At 38.1% G+C, this 21,379-nt stretch overlaps 2 protein-coding genes across 2 annotated transcripts; both read right to left on the minus strand.

Annotated features, from left to right (window-relative positions):
* Positions 1 to 16,949: 16,949 nt before the first annotated feature.
* On the minus strand, positions 16,950 to 20,816 carry LOC148768595 (putative disease resistance protein RGA3). Its single transcript, XM_088821935.1, has 2 exons — positions 17,369 to 20,816; positions 16,950 to 17,261 (listed from the first exon to the last, which is right to left on the minus strand). The coding sequence occupies exon 1, from the start codon at positions 20,613 to 20,615 to the stop codon at positions 19,299 to 19,301; it is 1,317 nt and encodes a 438-aa protein (XP_088678061.1). The 5' UTR covers positions 20,616 to 20,816; the 3' UTR covers positions 16,950 to 17,261; positions 17,369 to 19,298.
* Positions 17,403 to 19,148, minus strand: LOC105951502 (uncharacterized). Its single transcript, XM_088821285.1, has one exon. The coding sequence runs from the start codon at positions 19,146 to 19,148 to the stop codon at positions 17,403 to 17,405; it is 1,746 nt and encodes a 581-aa protein (XP_088677411.1).
* Positions 20,817 to 21,379: the final 563 nt, after the last annotated feature.

The following is a 21,379-nucleotide window of genomic DNA, read 5'->3' on the forward strand; positions in this document are numbered from 1 at the left end:
GTGTTCCGTTAATCGTCGGCGTGGTGTGGAGAAATAATAATTTGTATTTACCCGTTGGAGAGCGCGCACAATTTGGTGAGGCGCATTGAAATCCACGCGCGATTTGGTAGAGCGCATTGGAATTCGCGCGCAATTTGGTGGAGCGAGTAAGAAACTGAGCGCGATTGGAAATGGTGTTGACGCGCAATAGGATGAGGGGTAGGCGGCTGACACGTGATTGGAGGGGGGTAGGCAGCTGATGTGCGTTGGAATTCGCGAGCACACGGGGAGGCGCGCGCGCATTAAACGCGTGGGGAAGAAAGAGAGAGGACGCTGTCAAGAACGCGCATGGGTATGTGCGCGCGTGCATTGCACGCGCGGAGAGGTGTGTCTAGCGCGTGGCCACCACGCGCGTACTGTGCAGAGGCGCCGCGCGATTCCTTTTTTTTTTTTTTTTTTTTTTTTTGGGCGCGCGAGCGATTGGACCTTTTTTTTTTGGACGAATCAAGGCGTGCACAAATGGGGCCTCACACATTGGCGAGGAACGGTTGGTACTTGAAGTGATGATTTTGGAGCGAATGTTGGTATTTGTGATACCACCAACGGGGTTGGTACTAGTAATTGACGTTATAGATCCCAAGTAGTAGATTTTGGGAGATATAGCGACATGTCACTCAAATCATATTCGTCAAGTGACTCCGGGGGTCTGAGCAATAAGTTGTCTCCTCGTGGGAGTTGTTTTGCCATGGGATTGCGATGTTGGGTGAGTTATCTCCTCGTCGGAGTTGTCTCACATTCGCGACGCGGGTGGGATAGATGAGGACATCATCCCATGGATAGAGCCGAGCATTCTCGATGAGAAATAAGAAGTAGAGGATGTCGTTGATGCGGGCGCCGATGTAGAGAATGATATTGATGTAGATGATATTTCCAGCATCTTCATACTTAGAGTAGATGTGTATGCGTACTACTATTTCGTTTGACGTTTATATTGTTTGACATTGTCATTGGTTTAACGCGTTGCTTGTATGTGTTTACATTTAGCATTTGCGTGATGTACTTGATGAGGGGATCAGTCTATCAAGATTTTTTTATGGGGATTGTACCCCTTGTTAGACCTCATGGGTCGTAAGTATGTTAGGACCGTGGCCATGTTTTAAATGTAGAACCCTATGAAAACAGGTAGAGAAGTATATGAAATCAAGCTGGCCAGACTATATAGATCATCAAAACGTCTTTCAGTGTTCTCAGGGTTAATGTTGACTTGAGGTGATAATTGTGTAGTGAAAGAGCAATAACTCCGAGAGTAAGGGAAAGAACTTGCTTTATTCATTCATCGAAAATGTGAATATTATAGGCCTACTTTAGGCGAATCGCTCGAAATAACTAAAATCATACTAAGTAGATGATGTAGGTGTTTTGTCCGATTGATGTATAGAGGTAAGGGGATGCATCATCCTTAGGGTAGAATAGCCCCCAGTTTAGGATGATGTGATCACTAACTATGTTATGGGCTCGAGAAGCTCCAAGTGTCATTGACATTATTAAAAGTCCAGAGACGTAGAAGGAGATCGTCCATGAGATGTTGACGATTGTCGTCGGCCATCTCGTCGCTGGGTGTCGAAATGATCTTCATCTCTTTTCCTCTTGAGAGGAGTGAGGGTCGAAGCTTTTTCGATGCGCACGTATTTTCCAGCGCGGCTTAATAACTCCTCCAGAGTGGCAAGAGGTCTTTCGGCGATAGATTCCTTAAATCTACCTTGCTTCAAGTTTTGTTGAATTATTTCAGAGAGCATGATTCCTCCCACATTAGGAACTTCATGAGCTGCCTCTACAAATCGTTAAATGTAGTTGCGGAGGGTTTCGCCCTCTCTCTGGGTGATAGTGGAGAGGTACGTGGGAGTCTTAGCGTACTCTTTGTTGATAGCGAAATGGTGGTGAAGATTCCGTCAGTTGGGAGAGATCTTCAATTGACCGAGTGGGCAAGGAGTTGAACTAGCTTAATGCTCGTTCAGAGAGTGTTGCGCGGAACATCTTGCACAGCGCCGCATCAGTTGGGCCATATAGATCTGCCATGGCGTAGAACTTTTCAAGGTGCCCCCGTCGGTCACTAGTTCCGTCGAACTGCGGTAGACTCGAGACCTTTACCCGTTTGGGTAGTATCTCATGTAGTATTGCGACAGGTAAGGGACTGCGCCTTATTGGAGGTATTGCCCTTCCACCAATAGGATTATCTATGTGGGGAAGGTGACTCAAGCGAGACACCCCGACTGTTAATTTCATCATCTTCAGCATTGTGTGGAGGTACTCGTTGGCGAGAGCCGTTGTCTCTTTAAGGTGAACGTGGGTCTTGTCGCCCGGTTCGTGCATTATGGCGATGAGTAGATTGTTGCATTCGAAACCTAGGGTCTGAGGTGGATGTGTTATCCGGTGGCGGTGGAGGTCGTTGTGCCATGAGTGGAGCTGCAAGGGGAGCGTTGACTCCCGCTGTGACGATGTATTGTGCCACTGCTTCTGTGGTAGCACGAGATGAAGCTTCCGCAATCATGTGTTGGAGGGCCTTTTCGGTTATCTGAACCGTTCGAGGAGTAGGAAGTGGTGGATCCTGCGGGGTATTTATCTGGACATCGTGAGGTGGATCCTGATTACGAGGAGGAAGTGGAAAGGCAGAGCCTCCGTGAGGTGGGAGGTTGTTAGGATTGTCACGTTCTCTCTGAGTAGATGACTCATGGACATCATGCGCGCTACGTGATCTTGTATGCCTTCCCACAGACGGCGCCATTATGACGATGCTAGAAAAAGATCACCTTAAGTAGTTGAGATAGAGGGAGCTAGGAGAGCAAAGTGGATCACTGCTCACGTGCTAGATGGTCCTGAGATACATGCGAACAGAGAACACGTGAACTAGATCGAGATTGATCCGGCGGAAACCCCTCCGACACTCAAGTCAGTAGTGTGGATTGTAGAAATAGTTGAGAGAATATGAATTCTAGTATTGTTCTAATAATATGGCCTACCTTTAATAAATGAATTAAATCATTATTTATACCTTGTCGATTGAGCTGATGTTAATTTATTTGGTCCAAACCTTATTTGAAGGTGATTGTACTTTTTATAATAATGTTCTTCAAAATCAGGCTCGTGACCCAGTAGCTAAAGAAATTGTATAATTATTAAGTTGGCCCAATTAAGCATTTCATTATTTTTTAATTCCATTATATTGTATTAATTATTTGCAAAGTAACAATTTGTTGATAAGAAGTGGAAAAAAGATGACATCTATTCATCATCTATTCCACGTGACACCATGTGCTTTACACAAAGAAGATCTTATTGTAAAAGATATAATCTTCTTGGCCATAAATTGAATGTGCTTAATGGATCACTCTTCCTATGTATTTTATTATGAAAAGAAAGTATGTGTTGTAAAATGGGATATTTATCTAACTCTCTGGTTGGTGATTGTGCAATAATGTAGTAAAGTATAATGTAAATAAAAAGAGAATGAGAAAAATAGAGAACAAAAGAACAATAAATAGGGAGAGATATAATTGCGGGGATCATTTTTTGGGGAGGGATAAATTCCATTATATAGGTGTAAAACCATCGGAAATTACAAAGGAATTACACATAGAAATTACACAGGAGTTACATTTCCACTAACAACAAGCGAAAAAAAAAAAAAAAAAAACTAGTGGGAAGTTGAGAACCATCAAGTGGTTATGTTAGAAAACCCGACATTCCATATTATTTACATCATATGATGGATTTAACATTTACCCTAATAATGTTGCCGTAGAATGTGTTAAATCGGTAGGGATAGTGAAGTTTTTGACCATTACCTTATACCAACCGTAACTTATTGTAATGAGAAATCTTATACTATTATTGTACCGAAAAAAATTGGTGTACCATTGTTTGGTATACTATACTTTCGGTAGGATACTATGATACATGATATGCTACCATTATTTTGTATTGAGCTAAAGTTTGATAAAACAATTCTTGTAAATTTTACCAATCAATGAATTCCGTAATATATAAATTTATATTATTTGAATGTGTTCATACATTTATTGAGCTAAACATTACACATTAATATTAGGACGATACATAATGCATATATATATATATATATATATATATATATATATATATATATATATATATATATATATATATATATATATATATATATTAAGATAAAAAAAAATACAATTAATTTGAGAAACATAAGAAAACTTGCATGTAAAAAAATATTTTGTTACTATTGTTGATGACCATAGTAAATATACATGGGTGCATTTAATGAAATCTAAATATGCTGAATTATTCATTATTTTTCTAGGGTCCGAGAGGGTTGTACTTCTCGGACCACTATGATGAGCCAATAAAAATATGACACATAAGATTAGTACGTACCTAGCAAACAAATGTACAATCCATGGGTTACAAATGAAATTACATAAAACTCCCTTTCAATTAAACTTAAAACATAATGGAAAAATTAATAATCTAAAAGTTGATTATAAATCAACAAATTTTAAATCATATCAAATAAGATACAACATTACGTCAAAACTAATTATTCTTCTTCTTAAACTATAAATCTAATTCCATTAATTCCCTTTATTAATTAAATATCGTTCCTCTAAGAAAAAAAGTACCAGGATTCATCATCGGTCTTTTCCTCCATCGATCATTTTATTTTTTGGAAAACTCATCATCGATTGGTAACTCCCTTTGTGGCAAACTTTTTTGGTGCAAGAAATCATCCTGTGATTCTTTTGTTCGATCTTTTCCTCCAATATTAATGATCGATCATTTGTTTAGAAAAATCATCATCCATTGTTAACTCCTTTTCTTGCAAACTTATTTGGGGCAATAAATCAGCATGTGATTTTTCTGTTAGGCATTTGACATTCCTTGTACGAGAATGGTCAGTCAATCTACTCTTGTATGCATACGAAAAACAAAAATCCAATTGTGGGTGCCTCAGTCAAGGTGTTTGATAAAATTCCTCTATAATTAAAAGTTTATTTGTTACCACTTTTGTTGGGTGATGGAGATGTTATTTAATACTTTTTTTTAAGCATAAATGATATTAGATACTTGATAGCATTTTATGTTCTACAGTTCTAGCCCTTCTGCCAAATTCTTGAGTCAATGCAAAGATTAGAACTGTCTATATTGCTTGATGGTTTTGCAACATATATCGTTTGAGTAACTATTTAATTGAGGAATGAGGATACTGTGATAGAGTTGAGGAAATAATTGCCTCGAGTGTTCTGACAATTTGTTCTGAACTTGTTCGAGAATACTTAATATGGGATTTCTCTTCTTCTTTACAAGAGTAATCTTGTGGTTGGTTTTGTTGTCAAGTTGAACGGTTTGCTGACACCATGTCCCTTGTCAAGCTCTGAAGTTGTTTAAAGAATGAGTTTGTGGAGAAAATTCAAGGAATAATGAAGATTTTGATGGATAAATGCTTGTTGAAGAGGATAAGAAGTTTGAGGGACTGATAACAAGGCCATTTTAAATTATTGATACTACCATGGCAAAAACCAGAGAGAAATATGGAGTGAAAATTCAGTTAAATCAATGTCCTCTGTTTTCATAAACTTACGACTCTTTTCTTGATAGAGATACAATTTGTTACAAAAGAGTAGAAGGATAACATACTGTGTTAAAACTTGGTTAAAGATGAACTTTCCTTATTCTTTCAAGTTTTAGAAGTATGATGAGTTATAGTCAAAGTGTTCAATTCAAATGAAGATAAAAACTTTATACGAGAGAACTAGTCAGAGCTTTTAGTCATTTGTTATTTTTTTCACAAAATTCTCTTTACCTGGTTTTTGTTTTTTTTTCTTTTTTGGTGAAAAAATGAATTCAAAACCAGCACTATAAGACTATTGGAATAGCCATAACACCCATCATAAAAAAGAGTCAACTACATGATGAGTATAAATATTAAAAACAATTACTGGGACCAAGAGTTGTTGATTACATCCATTTGATATATATATATATATATCACTCATCATCCACGCAATTATAAATTCACAGCTTCTTATCACGACTCCGATTATTATTCGAGCCAGTCATATTGTCTTTAATATCGAGCGACTTATCCTTGGTCGCTTCAAGGTTTTCGAAGATAGTGTCTTTTGCCGACTCATAAGTCTGCCCAGCTTTGTCATTAGCAGCTTCACAACCTTAAACGTCATTTCCTGTATTTATATGAACTGTTAATTCACAAATTCAATCAAAATTCAATGATGATGTATGAAATAAAAATGACAGGGAAACATCTTTTAGAAAGAAAAAAAACAGATGTTCAACTTGTGTTGCCAAAACCACGATTACACAACTTCAAGCCATACTAATAAGTCCGTTCATAGGTAAATATACATGGGTGCATTTAATGAAATCTAAATATGCTGAATTATTCATTACTTCAATTTTTTTATATGGTTCTTACTCAGTTCGGTAAACAGATTAAGGCTTTTAGACCTGATAATGCTTCTGAGCTGTTGTTAAAAGATTATTTTGCTGTTGCTGAACTAGGAGTTACTCATTAGTTTTCTTGTGTGCAAATCCCTCAACAGAATTTTGTGGTTGAGAGAAAGCATGAACACATTCTAAATATTGTTATTTCTTTTTGGTATGTGCATTACTATTGTTGTGTATTTCATGAATATAACTCTTTCTACTCCTTTACAACATGTTTTTGCATATGAAGTGCTTTAATTATCACGAGCCTGTCAATTATTCTATTTCAAATTTTTTTGGTTGTCTAGTCTTTGCTTCTACTTTAACTGCAAATAGACTGAAGTCAAATCTCAAATTACTATATATCAAAACCTAGGTTATAATTAGCATGCGGCACTTGCATTAACACCGTAACACTGTAATTTGACTTTGATTTCCTACAAAGATAATTTAAAATAGGGTAAATGGCAAAAACATGCATGACAAGGGACTTAAATGCACATTGGTCCACAAAAAAAAAAAAATATAGTCTTTCAAATAAACCCATTCCTATGTCCTTAGTCTAAAATGCCCTCCATAATATAATTTTTTTCAATTTCATCTATTATACTCTAATTTCCTTAATATTACACATTGACCCCGGATTTAAACAAATATATCACATTAACCCCCATTTTAATAATTTTTTGAAAAAATATTTTTTTTTTCAGAAAATAATTTTTTTTCTAAATTTTTTTTTCAGTCAAATTTCGGCTTTGATTTTTTTTTTTTTGGGAAAATTATTTTTTTTCCTGAAATTTTTTTCCGGCCGGTCAACCGTCGGTCTCTGGCGTTGACTTTTTTTTTTGAAATTTTTTTAGAAAAAAAATATTTTAATTAATATTACTGTCTTGGCTGATAAATTACTATCTCAGACAGTATTATTACTGTTTGGCACAGTAATATTATGAATATTATTTTCCTGAACAATAATATTATTAATATTACTGTCCCAAACAGTAATAGTACGGCCGGAGACAATAATATTACAGCCGAAGCCAGCAAAAATGCAGGCCAAGACGATAAAATTAATTAATACAGTAATATTACAGTCTCAGATAGTTAAATTACTGTTTGAGACAGTAAATTAGCATATCAATAAGCAGAGGAAAAGAAACTTACAAGGATTCCCCTAGTAACGGCGAGCGAACCGGGAATAGCCCAACTTGAGAATCGGACGGCCCCGTCGTCCGAATTGTAGTCTGGAGAAGCGTCCTTAGCGGCGGACCGGCCCCAAGGGGTGCCGGAGAGGGTGAGAGCCCCGTTGTGCCCGGACCCTGTAGCACCACGAGGCGCTGTCGGCGAGTCGGGTTGTTTGGGAATGCAGCCCCAATCGGGCGGTAAATTCCGTCCAAGGCTAAATACGGGCGAGAGACCGATAGCGAACAAGTACCGCGAGGGAAAGATGAAAAGGACTTTGAAAAGAGAGTCAAAGAGTGCTTGAAATTGTTGGGAGGGAAGCGGATGGGGGCCGGCGATGCGCCTCGGTCGGATGTGGAACGGTGAATGACGTCCACCGATCGACTCGAGGCGCGGACCAGTGCTGATTGAGGCGGCGGCCAAAGCCCGAGCAGTTGATATGCCCGTGGAATGCCGTTGCCCCGATCGTGGCGGACAGCGCGCGCCCTCGGCGTGCCTCGGCAACTGCGCGCTCCCGGTACTGGCCAGCGGGCTCCCCATTCGACCCGTCTTGAAACACGGACCAAGGAGTCTGACATGTGTGCGAGTCAACGGGCTAGTAAACCCGCAAGGCGCAAGGAAGCTGACTGGCGCGATCCCCCTCGAGGGGTGCAACGCCGACCGACCTTGATCTTCTGTGAAGGGTTCGAGTGAGCAATTTTATTAAAATTCGAAATTCTTCTCAAAATAAAGTCCTGATCAGCTATTTATACTAATAAAACTGAAAACCCTAATTAAACTAAGAAAATAGTAAAAATTACCAAACACGGCAAAAACGAGTTAGAGACTAATTCTAGTAGATCTTGTAAGTTGGCTTTGCTGCCTTCGTACTATAACATGGACTCGTTCAAGGCTGAAACACGTCCCTTGCGTGTACGCGCATTACTTATTTATTTATTTATTAAAGTGCTTATTTATTAAAGTGCTGGTGAGCTTGAATAGACAACTTTGTTTTGAAAAAAATCATTTTAATTTATTGGGGGTCTTTGAGAAAAACCCCTCTTTACTTTCTTTAATGGAGAGAGGCCCAAAATATTTCTCTCCATTTCAGAAAAGTCCACACCCATTTTCAGTCATTATATATTCCAGCTTTGCCCCCACCCGCCACATCATCACTGTGTCACGCGCTCAGCGTTTTTTTTTTTTTTTTTTATTTTTTTTATTTTTTATCTTACTGTATTTTCTGTATGAGTTTCCTTAATCGACTATGGAGCATAGTCGATTAGCCTTAATCGACTATGCTTCATAGTCGATTAAGGAAATTCTGTAATTTTTTAATTTTTTTTAATTTTTTTTTCTATATCAGGTATATTAATCGACTATAATGAAGCATAGTCGATTAAGAATCTGCTACTAAACATAATAAATCACAATTGCAAAAAAAAAAATGCAAAATCAACTATATTTTACAAAATGCAAAAAATATACTAACATTATAATTAATTTATACAATTGGAATCAATAAACAAAAAATCCAAAAAAGAAAAAGAAAAATTGGAGCCGATCAACCTTAATCGACTACCAGAGCATATAGTCGATTAGCTTAATCGACTATTGAATATGTACATAGTCGATTAAGGTTCCAGCTTGCGCGAATTTCTCTACACGTCCCGTCCTCCGCCCGATCCACCAAAAAACCCTAGACCTGCCTCTCCATCGTCACCACAACGTCGCCACACCACACATCAGTATCCCACGCCGTCGCAAAAGATTATTATTTACCAATAAAATAGACAAAAATCATAGTTGATCTATAATTGCTTTAATGCAATGGAAGGCAAGGTTAAGGCAGCAGGTAACACTAGCTGGTTTCGAACTAGACAAAAGCAACCGAGGCCGGAATTGGTCGGAGTGATGGATGGTTGTTCACCCTTGGGAAACCTACCACAAATATTTCAAATGGGCCGGCTCCTTCTCGTTCAATCCAGAACGAGAAAAGGGTTGTGTCCAATTCTGATGGCTGCAGCGGTTCTTCACCCAATATGTCGGCCAATTCGTCGGAGCATTATTTAACGATGCCGGCCGAATTCTGATCGAACAGAGAATAAGCAGATCGAGAAGAAAAAAAAAGAGAGAGAGAGAAAAAAAGAACGAGAGACGAGAGAAGAGAGAAGAGAGAATAGAGTTGAAGAAAAAAAAAAGAGAAAGAGAGAGAAGAAAGAACGAGACGAGAGAAGAGAGAATAGAGCAGAAGAAAAAAAAAGAGAGAGAGAGAAGAAAGAACGAGACGAGAGAAGAGAGAAGAGAGAATAGAGCAGAGAGAAGAGAAGCGGCGTAAGATGACATGTTAAAATTTAGGGTCAGGAGTAAGGGTATAATTGAGAGATTACCTTTATTAATTATCCAAGCTAATAATAAAATGGGTTTTCTCTAATTATTTTTTAGAGGAGGATTTTCCTTAACTACATTTACTAGATGAGGGGGTTATTGCTAATATTCTCTAATTTCTTACACATTTACCAACGCCAACAACTATAAACATTTTATTTTTCAACTTGTCCGATAATGAAGCGGTTTTCCGGTTTTGTGTAAATTTTCAATAGGGAGTACAGTTGTATAATTAGGAGTGAGTTCAGGACGGGATTTCTTCCTAATTCGCTCTCGAATCCCGTAATCCTGAATTCCCCGAGTATTTAATCCCAAAGAAAGGAAATCAATTATACCTTATAATTTAAGGGTAAATGGCACTTTGCCCCTCAAACAATCGTGCGTTTTGCAATACAAAATTTTACGCAATTTATCCATTTCCCTTTGTTAGAATCCCATGGATTCTAATTGTACGAGAATTAATAAAACTTGTGGCACAAGTTTTCACATGCCGTGATATAAGAAGGGGAGTTTCCTTGTGTTTTAATTCTTTTTAATTTGTCATTAATTGATTAATATTAGGAATTATCTTTATACAAAGAGTTTTCTTATTTTACAACTTATTCTCCTACGTGAATAAGAATCCCTAACCTAATGGATTTTATTTCCTTGGTGTTTTAATAGTTAAGGGAATTAGTTTTTAGATAAGGAATGATTAGTTGTATTTTCCTATACAACTCTTTTTAACGTGAATAGCAGATCTAATTAGATTTGTATTCTCTTGTGCAGGAAGAATTATGAACGTATAAAGAGGGCTTCAAGCATCGTTATCTGTACGCGTTTTATTGGAGAGAAAAATCATACTTTTCTGCTCTTTTTATTTGCTGCGCCCGGAACATCTTTTTATCGAGAGAAGTTTTCACAGAAAATATTCTTGGCTCTCGTTTTTATTGTTCCATCGTGATACGTGATTTTCATAGAAAATATACCGGCTTCAAGGCTTTGTGGTGAAGACACCAAGATTCAAGGAGTATCACAAGTTTGCTTCTTCTATACAAAAAGAAGATCGGTTCTTCGGGAGAGGGGCTTAAACAGATCTCGGGAGGAGATCGATCCGCCGACTGAGGGATTCAGCGTTGAAGGGAGTTCAACCGTGCGGAGCAAGGGACGTGCTGCAAATTGAAGATTTATAATTCAGCGTAGTATACAAGAACGGCGTCAACAAAGAGGGAGTCTTTGTATTTTGATTAAGTCCTATTATTGTATTCGTAAAACTAAAAATTAGTAAATTTTATTTGCAGGTCCCCGTGGATGTAGGGTACAGTTGTATCCGAACCACATTAAAATTTGTGTCTCGTTTATTTCTGTTTTTACGAACTGTTTCACTAACTGTTGCAACACTTCACGCAACAGTAACGAAAAACTGAATCTGACACAAATAATTTATATCTGCACGAAATAAATTCTAACAATTGGCATCAAGAGCCTGTCACTAGATACACTTAGTGAGATTTTGGGATTTAATTTTTTAATTTGTTTTGTGCAGATATGAATAATCATCGTGAAGGCGCATTCCTACCACCTCTCTTGGGTGAATTGAACTACTCTGATTGGAAAATAAGGATGAAGATGTTCATCAAATCTATCGATGAATGGGCCTGGCGCGCGATTCTAATTGGTTGGACACATCCTACCTCAATGAATGAGTCACACGAGATCATTCAAACCCCAAAAGAGAAGTGGACTGATGAAGAAGTACGAATAGCAGATTATAATTCCAAGGCAACCAATGCTATCTTGAGTTGTATCGATGAAGATCAATTCAAATTGATATCAATGTGCAAATCAGCAAAGGAGGCATGGGATGTTCTACAAGAGGCCTACGAAGGAACTACTCAGATAAACGAGTGCAAACAGACTGTCGCTGAAACTGTTGCAACAGTTGGACAGACTGTTCAGACAGAACTTAGGTATGATAAGTTGCATTCAATATCTGATAAAAGATTAACTCCGTTAAATCTTGCAGGTGATGATTTGGATTCAGAAAACAACAGCGATGATGACGTGTCATCCTTGGAAGAAATAAAGCAATGCTATGAAAAGATGTACGAACAATTTCTTCAGGTGTGTGAGTCAAATAAATTCTTAGAAAAAGAGAAGCTTGTCCTAATTGAGGAAAACAAAGTATTGAAGGTACGAATTTCTACTCTTGAACAAAATGTTATTTCTGCTAGTAGAGAAACAGATAGCTTGAAGGCTAAATTTGCTCAAACCCAAGATGCTATTTCTAAGTTTAATACTGGTAGGGTAACTTTGAATGAAATTTTGAACCAAAATCAGCCGAATTGCGGTCGTACAGGTATAGGACGTAATCAGCTATCTAATGATGCATTGAAACAGAAAGAAGATTCAAAAAGAAAAATCAATTTTGTTAAACAATCCACTGTTTCACAAACTGTTGCGACAGTTGCATCAACTCAGTCATCTCAAAGAAAACGTTTTGTCCCTACCTGTCATTTTTGTCATGCTCCTGGTCATATACGACCTAGGTGTTTTAAGTACTTGAAATTAGTTAAAAGAATAATGGCCCGCTCACCACTTTCCGCTAAAATTGATCATACTTTTGTGTCGTCTCAAAAACCCAAGATAAAGGTTGATTTAGTGAATAAAACTCAACAAAAAATTTGGGTAAAGAAGTCTGATCTTAATTGTTTATCTGCCATTACTTCTTTAAACTCATGTGATGATAGTACTAACTGTTCCAACAGTTCTGGTGACAAAGCTAGTTTGGGGAATAAAAAACTTGGTAATCTGAATTGTGATAATTTGTATGTGAAAAATAAGTTTATGAATCCAATTCAGCATTCGAGAACTAAGCTTACTGATATTTGTCATCTTTTCATAAGGGGCTTGGTCGAAAAGGGGGTTGTCTCAATTGATTATGCTGCAACGGAGAATGAATTAACTGATGATTTTGCAAAAACCCTTGATGCACAGAAATTTGATTCCTTGCGAAAATCGCTGGGAATTTATGTTGTTTAATCTGATGCAGTTGCATGAACTGTTGCAACAGTCTGTGTGTCCAGACTTGCAACTTTTAGAGGTAGGACATTTCATATGTTTTTGCATCTCATATAGGACCTGCATTAAGCATATTGCATATGATTGAGACAAATGTGAATTTGATACTTCGTTTATTTCTGAATTTTGTGGGGTAGAACTTCACCAATTCCCAAAATGATTACTTAAAAGGCTCCAAGTTATTTATTTCTCTGAATAGTCTTGTCATGGTTGGATGTTTTTATAGGGAAAAGCTGCCTCTTTTAATGAGTGAAAGCTACTCTTGAACTACTGTTACTAATATATATATCTACAACCATTTGGTCAGTGAATAGTTCGAAGCCTTTTTGAGTCGAGCCAGTAAATCACGTGGCCGAAAGCTCGCTACAAGGCTCAATTAGAAAGCCCAGGGGACTACACATTGCACGGCCAATATAAATTATATATATATGGTCAGTGAATAGTTCGAAGCCTAGTTGAGTCGAGCCAGTAAACCACTTGACCGAACACTTACTACAAAGCTCAATTAGAAAGCCCAGGGGACTACACATTGCACGACCACCATAATCTCGTTCCTTTTATTTGCTCTGTTTTTCATGAGAAAAAGCTACCATTAGACGTGTGTGTACGCTACCTAATAAGAGCATCTTTGTGTTTGACTTGGGATTATTAAGTTTGTTGGTTGCATTGAAAGTCGGATTTTTGGGGATTGCGCTTATCGTGAATGTGAAGATAAATCCCATATGTTTTGTTTGTCCATGCAGTATCCTATTCACATATGTCTCTTCACTCATATTTATTTCTCATGTTTACTTCTTGTCTTGCATTAGGCATTATTGAAAAAAAAAAAAAAAAAAAGAGACTGGATTTTTGTTTATGTGCCGGTTAAATTTAATCTTTTGTTGCAGCCGGATCTATTGAGTTTACTCCTCTCATCTCCACGTTTCTTATGAAGTTTGGCAAAGTCTGTAGTCTTTGTTATTTAATGTTGGATTTGATATCACTATCCTTGATTCTTGCATTACAATTATCATGTGGTATTGAGTTTATGAGGTTGTGATTTTATGTGCACGTTATGTTTGGTGACTCTTCTTACTTACTTTCAACATTCTCTCTACGTTTGATCTCTCTGTTAAGTGTTTGAACAGGTTGCTCGTCACATCGAGATCATTAGTCCATGTTGATTTATTTATGCATGGTGATTGCCCAGAAAGGGGGAGAAAAGAATAACAACGATGGCATGAACACAGGGAGAGTTCCGACAACTGTTGCGACAGTGCATCAGACAGTTGCTGGAACAGTGCATGAATGCAGGGGGAGTTCAGACAGCTGTTGAGACAATGCATCATACAGTTGTTGGAATAGTGCAGAAATACATGGCAAATACGGATGAATTCATTGTAAAGGGAAGTTGATTCTGCTACTGCATATTTTCTGTTGTTCTTTATTTGTTGAGTTCAAACCACTAAGTTTCTCTGAACTGTTTGATAAACTGTTGCAACAGTTTATATTTGCAGACGTTATTTTGAATTTGCTGACCCTTGTTCATGCATATATCATATATTTAGGGGGAGTAAATGTTCTGACCAATCAATGCCAAAGGGGGAGAGTGTTAGAATCTCGGTGGGATTCTAAGTCCACAACACCAAGTGGAATTCTATGTAGATGTGTATTAATATGAGGAACATATTTTCCTTAGTTATCTCATTAGATAATTTGAGAAGAAATAAATTATCTCTCCATATTAATCACCTGAACGTGTCTATCCAAAATAGAAGGAATTCCATCTTTTTATTGTTATTGTGGTAATTGTCATTAATTGGTTTCCTTGTTTGATTTCTCCAGAGCTTCACGAGAATATAAAAGGAGGAGCTAATGCCGTTGAGACAATGCTGAGTCTCTTATCACGTGGATAATTTACCACGTTGTCCTCCACCGCCTTCCATGTCTATCAAGTCGAGTAAGCAAAGGGGAAGAATGAATGCATTTGCAAAAGGAGCTGCCTAAGGATCATTCACAGAGGGAGATACACATGCAGGGGGAGCTGACTCCGTTGTGAACCACCTACCGAAGCTACTACTGTGGGAACAGTTGCTGAAACTGTGGCACTTACTATTGCAGCAGTTGATGCCACTCTTGTTGTTGAAAAGAGTTGATGATGATCTTTTGTTTTATTTGCTTCGGTCTAATCATCTGATTGTTTTATTTTCAGGTTTCTTACTCAGCGGGAGAAAATAATTATAATCAATAAACGACAAAGGGGGAGATTGTTAGAATCCCATGGATTCTAATTGTACGAGAATTAATAAAACTTGTGGCACAAGTTTTCACATGCCGTGATATAAGAAGGGGAGTTTCCTTGTGTTTTAATTCTTTTTAATTTGTCATTAATTGATTAATATTAGGAATTATCTTTATACAAAGAGTTTTCTTATTTTACAACTTATTCTCCTACGTGAATAAGAATCCCTAACCTAATGGATTTTATTTCCTTGGTGTTTTAATAGTTAAGGGAATTAGTTTTTAGATAAGGAATGATTAATTGTATTTTCCTATACAACTCTTTTTAACGTGAATAGCAGATCTAATTAGATTTGTATTCTCTTGTGCAGGAAGAATTATGAACGTATAAAGAGGGCTTCAAGCATCGTTATCTGTACGCGTTTTATTGGAGAGAAAAATCATACTTTTCTGCTCTTTTTATTTGCTGCGCCCGGAACATCTTTTTATCGAGAGAAGTTTTCACAGAAAATATTCTTGGCTCTCGTTTTTATTGTTCCATCGTGATACGTGATTTTCATAGAAAATATACCGGCTTCAAGGCTTTGTGGTGAAGACACCAAGATTCAAGGAGTATCACAAGTTTGCTTCTTCTATACAAAAAGAAGATCGGTTCTTCGGGAGAGGGGCTTAAACAGATCTCGGGAGGAGATCGATCCGCCGACTGAGGGATTCAGCGTTGAAGGGAGTTCAACCGTGCGGAGCAAGGGACGTGCTGCAAATTGAAGATTTATAATTCAGCGTAGTATACAAGAACGGCGTCAACAAAGAGGGAGTCTTTGTATTTTGATTAAGTCCTATTATTGTATTCGTAAAACTAAAAATTAGTAAATTTTATTTGCAGGTCCCCGTGGATGTAGGGTACAGTTGTATCCGAACCACATTAAAATTTGTGTCTCGTTTATTTCTGTTTTTACGAACTGTTTCACTAACTGTTGCAACACTTCACGCAACAGTAACGAAAAACTGAATCTGACACAAATAATTTATATCTGCACGAAATAAATTCTAACACCCTTCATTTCTCGCCAGAGTTGTATGCACGTGCATCACATGTGAGTCTTCTGAGGTACAAATGTCCATTAACTTCAAATGCACTTGTCAAAAGAAATCCTACAATCATCTTCGATTCTTCAACCCCACGTGGAAGTCATTGCATTTGAACTACATTCACAACTTCTTATCTCCAAATTGCAGACGCGGGACACCTCGAATTCCATGAGGAAACTCAACCCTTCGATAAGGTTCTTCAACCAGGTCCGCGCGCGATCTAGTTGCACCTCTCTCACTCATCTCATGCATTGCCACATGCTTCCAACAAACCGATCAAACTTCCCGTTTATGTTCCGCCCCCTCTTCTACAACAATTTCCACCGTGCTCACCTTCTAGACGACCTACATGAATATAACATTTTTTCTCCAATTCGACTCCCTCGAAAACCCCTTCATCTCACCCAACTTGTGCAACTTCAACGACGTTTGGGTGTGTGTGTGTTTTTTGAAGAAATAAATTGTATAAATCAAGAAATAATTTATTGCTTTGGTGTTATTACGTCACTTGTGGTTGACATGGATTTTCTTGTACTGCAGGTATTTAAATCTCAACAGATGTATTTGCCCAATCTAAAATTAACTTATGTCATCATAATAGATATACTACAAGGATAAACTTCACTTACGGAATAAAACACATGTTTTCAAAAAAATTAAATCAAAATACCAAATTAACATTAAGTTCACTTTGCATTCAAACATCACATGTCGGGCAAAACGAAAAGAATGGCACAAATATGTATTGCAGGTGCATTCCCCGAGTCTGGAGAAGAACTAAACTGAAAAATTAGTTGATGATGTATACTTGCAATCACCATCCAACCAATATCAGCAAGCAGCGAATCGAATCGAATAGAATCGAATATGGCGGCCTGTTTGTGAAAAGTCAAAGCAAAAAACAAAGAGTTAAGGAATTATCAAAGCTAACAACCAACTTATAAACAGGATAAAAGAAAATAGATTGACTGGAGCTACATACCAACCCTGCAGCTTTTGCCAATTAGTCGAATCCTTTAACCAATTTCAAGGCGGGGAATATGTGCTATCTTGTGCCAATCGTCTCCCTTTTCTCTCTCACATCTCCTTTTCAATTCCGGGCATCCATACACTTCCAGATATTCGAGATTTGTCATTCCCTGTATACTAGCTGGAAGTGATGCTAGCTTTCGGCACATAAAAATCCGCAGAGATTGAAGAGATGTCATATCGCTCAACCACTCGGGGAGTGAACTCAACTCAGGAAGCGCGTCTATGTGTATGGATTGGAGTGAGGATGAGAGGTGGTTCAATGCTTTAGGAACACAAACCATCTTTGGAAGATCGTACAAGACTACTTTTTTAAGGTTGTGGAGGTGTTTAATCCCCTCCTCCGGCAGCTCTACTAGTTCTCGACAGCTCCATATTACTAGTTCCTCCAGAGAAGTGAGGTGTCGCAACCACCCTTCAGGCAAACACCCCAGTGTATCACATTCTTCTATCGTTAAATGTGTAACGGATTTCAAGGCTCGCAGCCCTTGTTCTGGAAGATCACATGCTTTTTGAAACACCAACTTCTTGAGATTACTCAGGCTTTGCAGCGTCTCAACTGTCATACATGTCGTCGTATTCTCCCTAAAGTCCATGGAAAGATCATTAAGAGCGTCCAAACCCAGCTTAGACAATGAAGCCGCAGTTAATGAATTGCAATCTCGAATGTTTAGCTCCTTAAGATTTGGGAATGCTTTAGCTGATCCAATCGTCACTTGCTCTTTTAACAATCCTTTCATTTTGGGGAGGGTTGTTAAATACAGTTTTTCCAGAGATGGGAACTGTTGTACGCTCGTTAATCGATTTCCACTTTGATCTTCAACAATGTACTCCACCAGAGCCAGATTCTCTAAACTCAACAACTTAAGATGAGATAGCTCTCCCAGTGGTGGAAGATGCAAACAGTTGTCACAATTTGATATACTCATACGAACTACTTTGTCCAGAGTTGAATTTGACATCCAAACTGGAAAATGCCTACCCCCGAATCCTTTTATATCTAAACTTTCGAGATCTGGGTGAGGTTCAAGTGCTTCCAACACCTTTTCATATCTCTCTATATCTTCTTGCCCTGATGATTTTGATGCAGTAGTATTCTCAGGTTCCCACTCTATATACAAATGACGAAGATTTCCTTTTTCAGCAAGATTTGCTTTCTTTGCATCCATACTGTTTTCCACTCTCTCCAGATGACGAATTCTAAGCTTGCCACCCAGCTTCAAGCACTGCAATTCTTCTATTCCATTGCCTCTATTACGACCCACTATGAACATACTCAATGTTCTAAGGCTCGTAAGTTCTCCCATTTTAGATGGCATCTCCCGTAATGATTCACAACTTCCCAAAAATAGATGGCGGAGATTAATCAAGTACCTCATCTTCTTTGGTAATACCTCGAGCTTTTCGCAGGCATTCAAATTCAAGATTTGCAAATTCCAGATACTACATATTGAGTCTGGTAGGGTACGGATTTCAGTTGCAGACAAATTCAATTGTCGCAAATGTTTCAAATTGCCTACTGCACAAGGCAAACTTTCTATCCCTGTCCAACTTGCATCTAATATTCTCAAACGCAAAAAGTTCTTTAAGACAAGAGGCATGTCCATCTCTGGTTGATTACTCTTAACGAAAAGAAGAAACTTTTTTGGCAAACTTACCTGACGGATTTTTCTAGTAGATGCACTTCTGAAGTTTGTCCTTTGGACTTGTGTTCCAGGAACTTTGTTCTCCATGATTGATTGAGCGAGATCATGAACAAGATCATGCATCATTAAAGTAGGTACACTTGCATCTGTAACATATTGCAGAAGGGATCTCAAAATCAGCTCATTGCATATTTGATTGCCGACATCCTCCACTTCCAGCACTCCCTTTGATGAAATTCATCCATGCGCCATCCACATAAAGATCAATTCTTCTTTCCTAAATTTAGAATCTTTGCGAAAAACTGCACAGTAAGCAAAACACCGCTTCAATGATAAAGGAAGATGATGATAACTTAATTTCAAGGCTGGCAATATCAGAGTTTCTTCTTGACGTAATTCCCATATTTCACTTTCTTTAACATAATTCCACTCTCTCTCTGTCCTCTTAAACCGCAACAGACCTCCGAGCGCCTTAGCAGCCAAAGGAACACCGGCACACTTGCTCACGATCTGCTTCCCAATGGCTTCCAACCTTGGAAAGTCCTCTTTCTCCTGTCCAAATGCTCGTTCACGCATCAACAACCAACAATGCTCGTTTGACAATCCCTTTAAGTAATGTGGTGGAAGTGTTCCCATTATATCAGCAACTTTTTTGAGGCGTGTGGTGACGAGAATTGAACTACCACTCCGGCCACACGCCAAAATATTTCTTAATTCAGACCACTTCTCCTGATCGTCGTTCCAAACATCGTCCAATACAATCAAGTACCTTTTCTTGTTCAGCAACTCCCATAGGCAGTGCTGTAAAGCATCCAAGTGCAATAAATCAGAAGCATTACCAGCCCCAGATTCAATCATGGCTTTCAACAAAGTCTTCAAATCAAAATCGTCGGACACACAAACCCAAATTAGTTTGTCGAAATGCTCAACGACCCGTTGATCGTTATAGACTAATTGAGCAAGGGTGGTCTTGCCAAGGCCTCCAATACCAACTATGGGTAGGACGGAGATTTCTTGATTGTCATTGACAACTTGGTTGACAAAGATATCCACAATTTTCTCTGCGTCTTCTTCCCTCCCATAAACGTAACGAGACACGTTCAAAACGGAACCAGTCTCACGTGTGGCGGAAAACTCGATCGGCCTCTCTATAGCCATCTCGCGCAAGTGGAACTTCGAACGCTCGGCAGCAACCGCGTCAAGTTTTCCAGCCACCTCCTTCATCCTTCTTCCAATTTTGTATCGGAACAGAATTTTCTTCACGCTATAGCGACTGGATTTGCTGCTTTTGTGCTCCAATTTCGAGAGTTCGGTAGCGCACTCGTCCAAGATGTCATCAATCTCATACGTAAGATCGTTGAGCTTGAGTAGCCAATTCTGTATGGCTCTGTTTTCAAGTTGCTTCATTTCGGCATCTTCGAGCACGGATTGAATGGTGGTGAGTGTGCTGAAGAGATTATTCATCTCTTCATCCACACCAAGAATCAATCCAATCTCACCTTGGATCAGTGAGCTTAGATTTCCAAGAACTATTTGAATTAACGCCTCCGCCATTTCTGAACAAGCTAATGAAATGCAGAGCAACTTTGATTCAAACTAAAACAAACTCTTGCTAATTGTTTGGAATATGAAATGATGCAGATCTTGGTATATCAAAATTCAATGTCAATTGTATATGTTTTCAAGTTTGGTGTGCGCCTCTTTAGTCAAATAAGAAATTGCCACCAAATTTCTTATTACTAGACAATTACCATTAAATTATAGAAAAATGTGAGAAAAAAACTATAATAATCAAGGACCATGCAATTATTAAGGATTAAAGTTGGCAAAAAGAGAGAAAGTTGACTTAGACTGACTTGTCGACAATTCTTTGTAATTTTATTTTGGGGTTTATTGCAATAACCTACCTTGTGTACTCTTTAATTGCCGTCAAATCCCCCGTGATAAAAGAAATTGGCAAGGACCCCCTATGAAATGTAGTCAAAGTTAAAAAAGCCCCTAACAGTTTATCGTGTGTTGCACACGCAAATATTGCGACTGAAAGTTTTTTTTTTACCTAAAAAGACCCAATTAGAGCATCGTATTGTAGCTCCAAATTCTAATTTTAGTGTCAACTCCTCAAATTATGGGGAAATTATATCCTCTGGTGGGTGATTAGTAGCTCTCTAAAACTCCTTCAATTTTAGCGAATCCTCACATAAGTCCCACGGTTAGAACTCCTTTAGAAAGGAGAGAGATAGAGACTGCTGGGCCTCCACCATTATTATATTATTATATATTTCATGAATTTCTTTTATCTCACTTTCCTTTAAATAAAA

The sequence above is a fragment of the Erythranthe guttata genome, chromosome 8 (assembly GCF_056151865.1).
Source record: "Erythranthe guttata isolate IM_541 chromosome 8, IM_541, whole genome shotgun sequence".
Classification (NCBI taxonomy): Eukaryota; Viridiplantae; Streptophyta; class Magnoliopsida; order Lamiales; family Phrymaceae; genus Erythranthe; species Erythranthe guttata.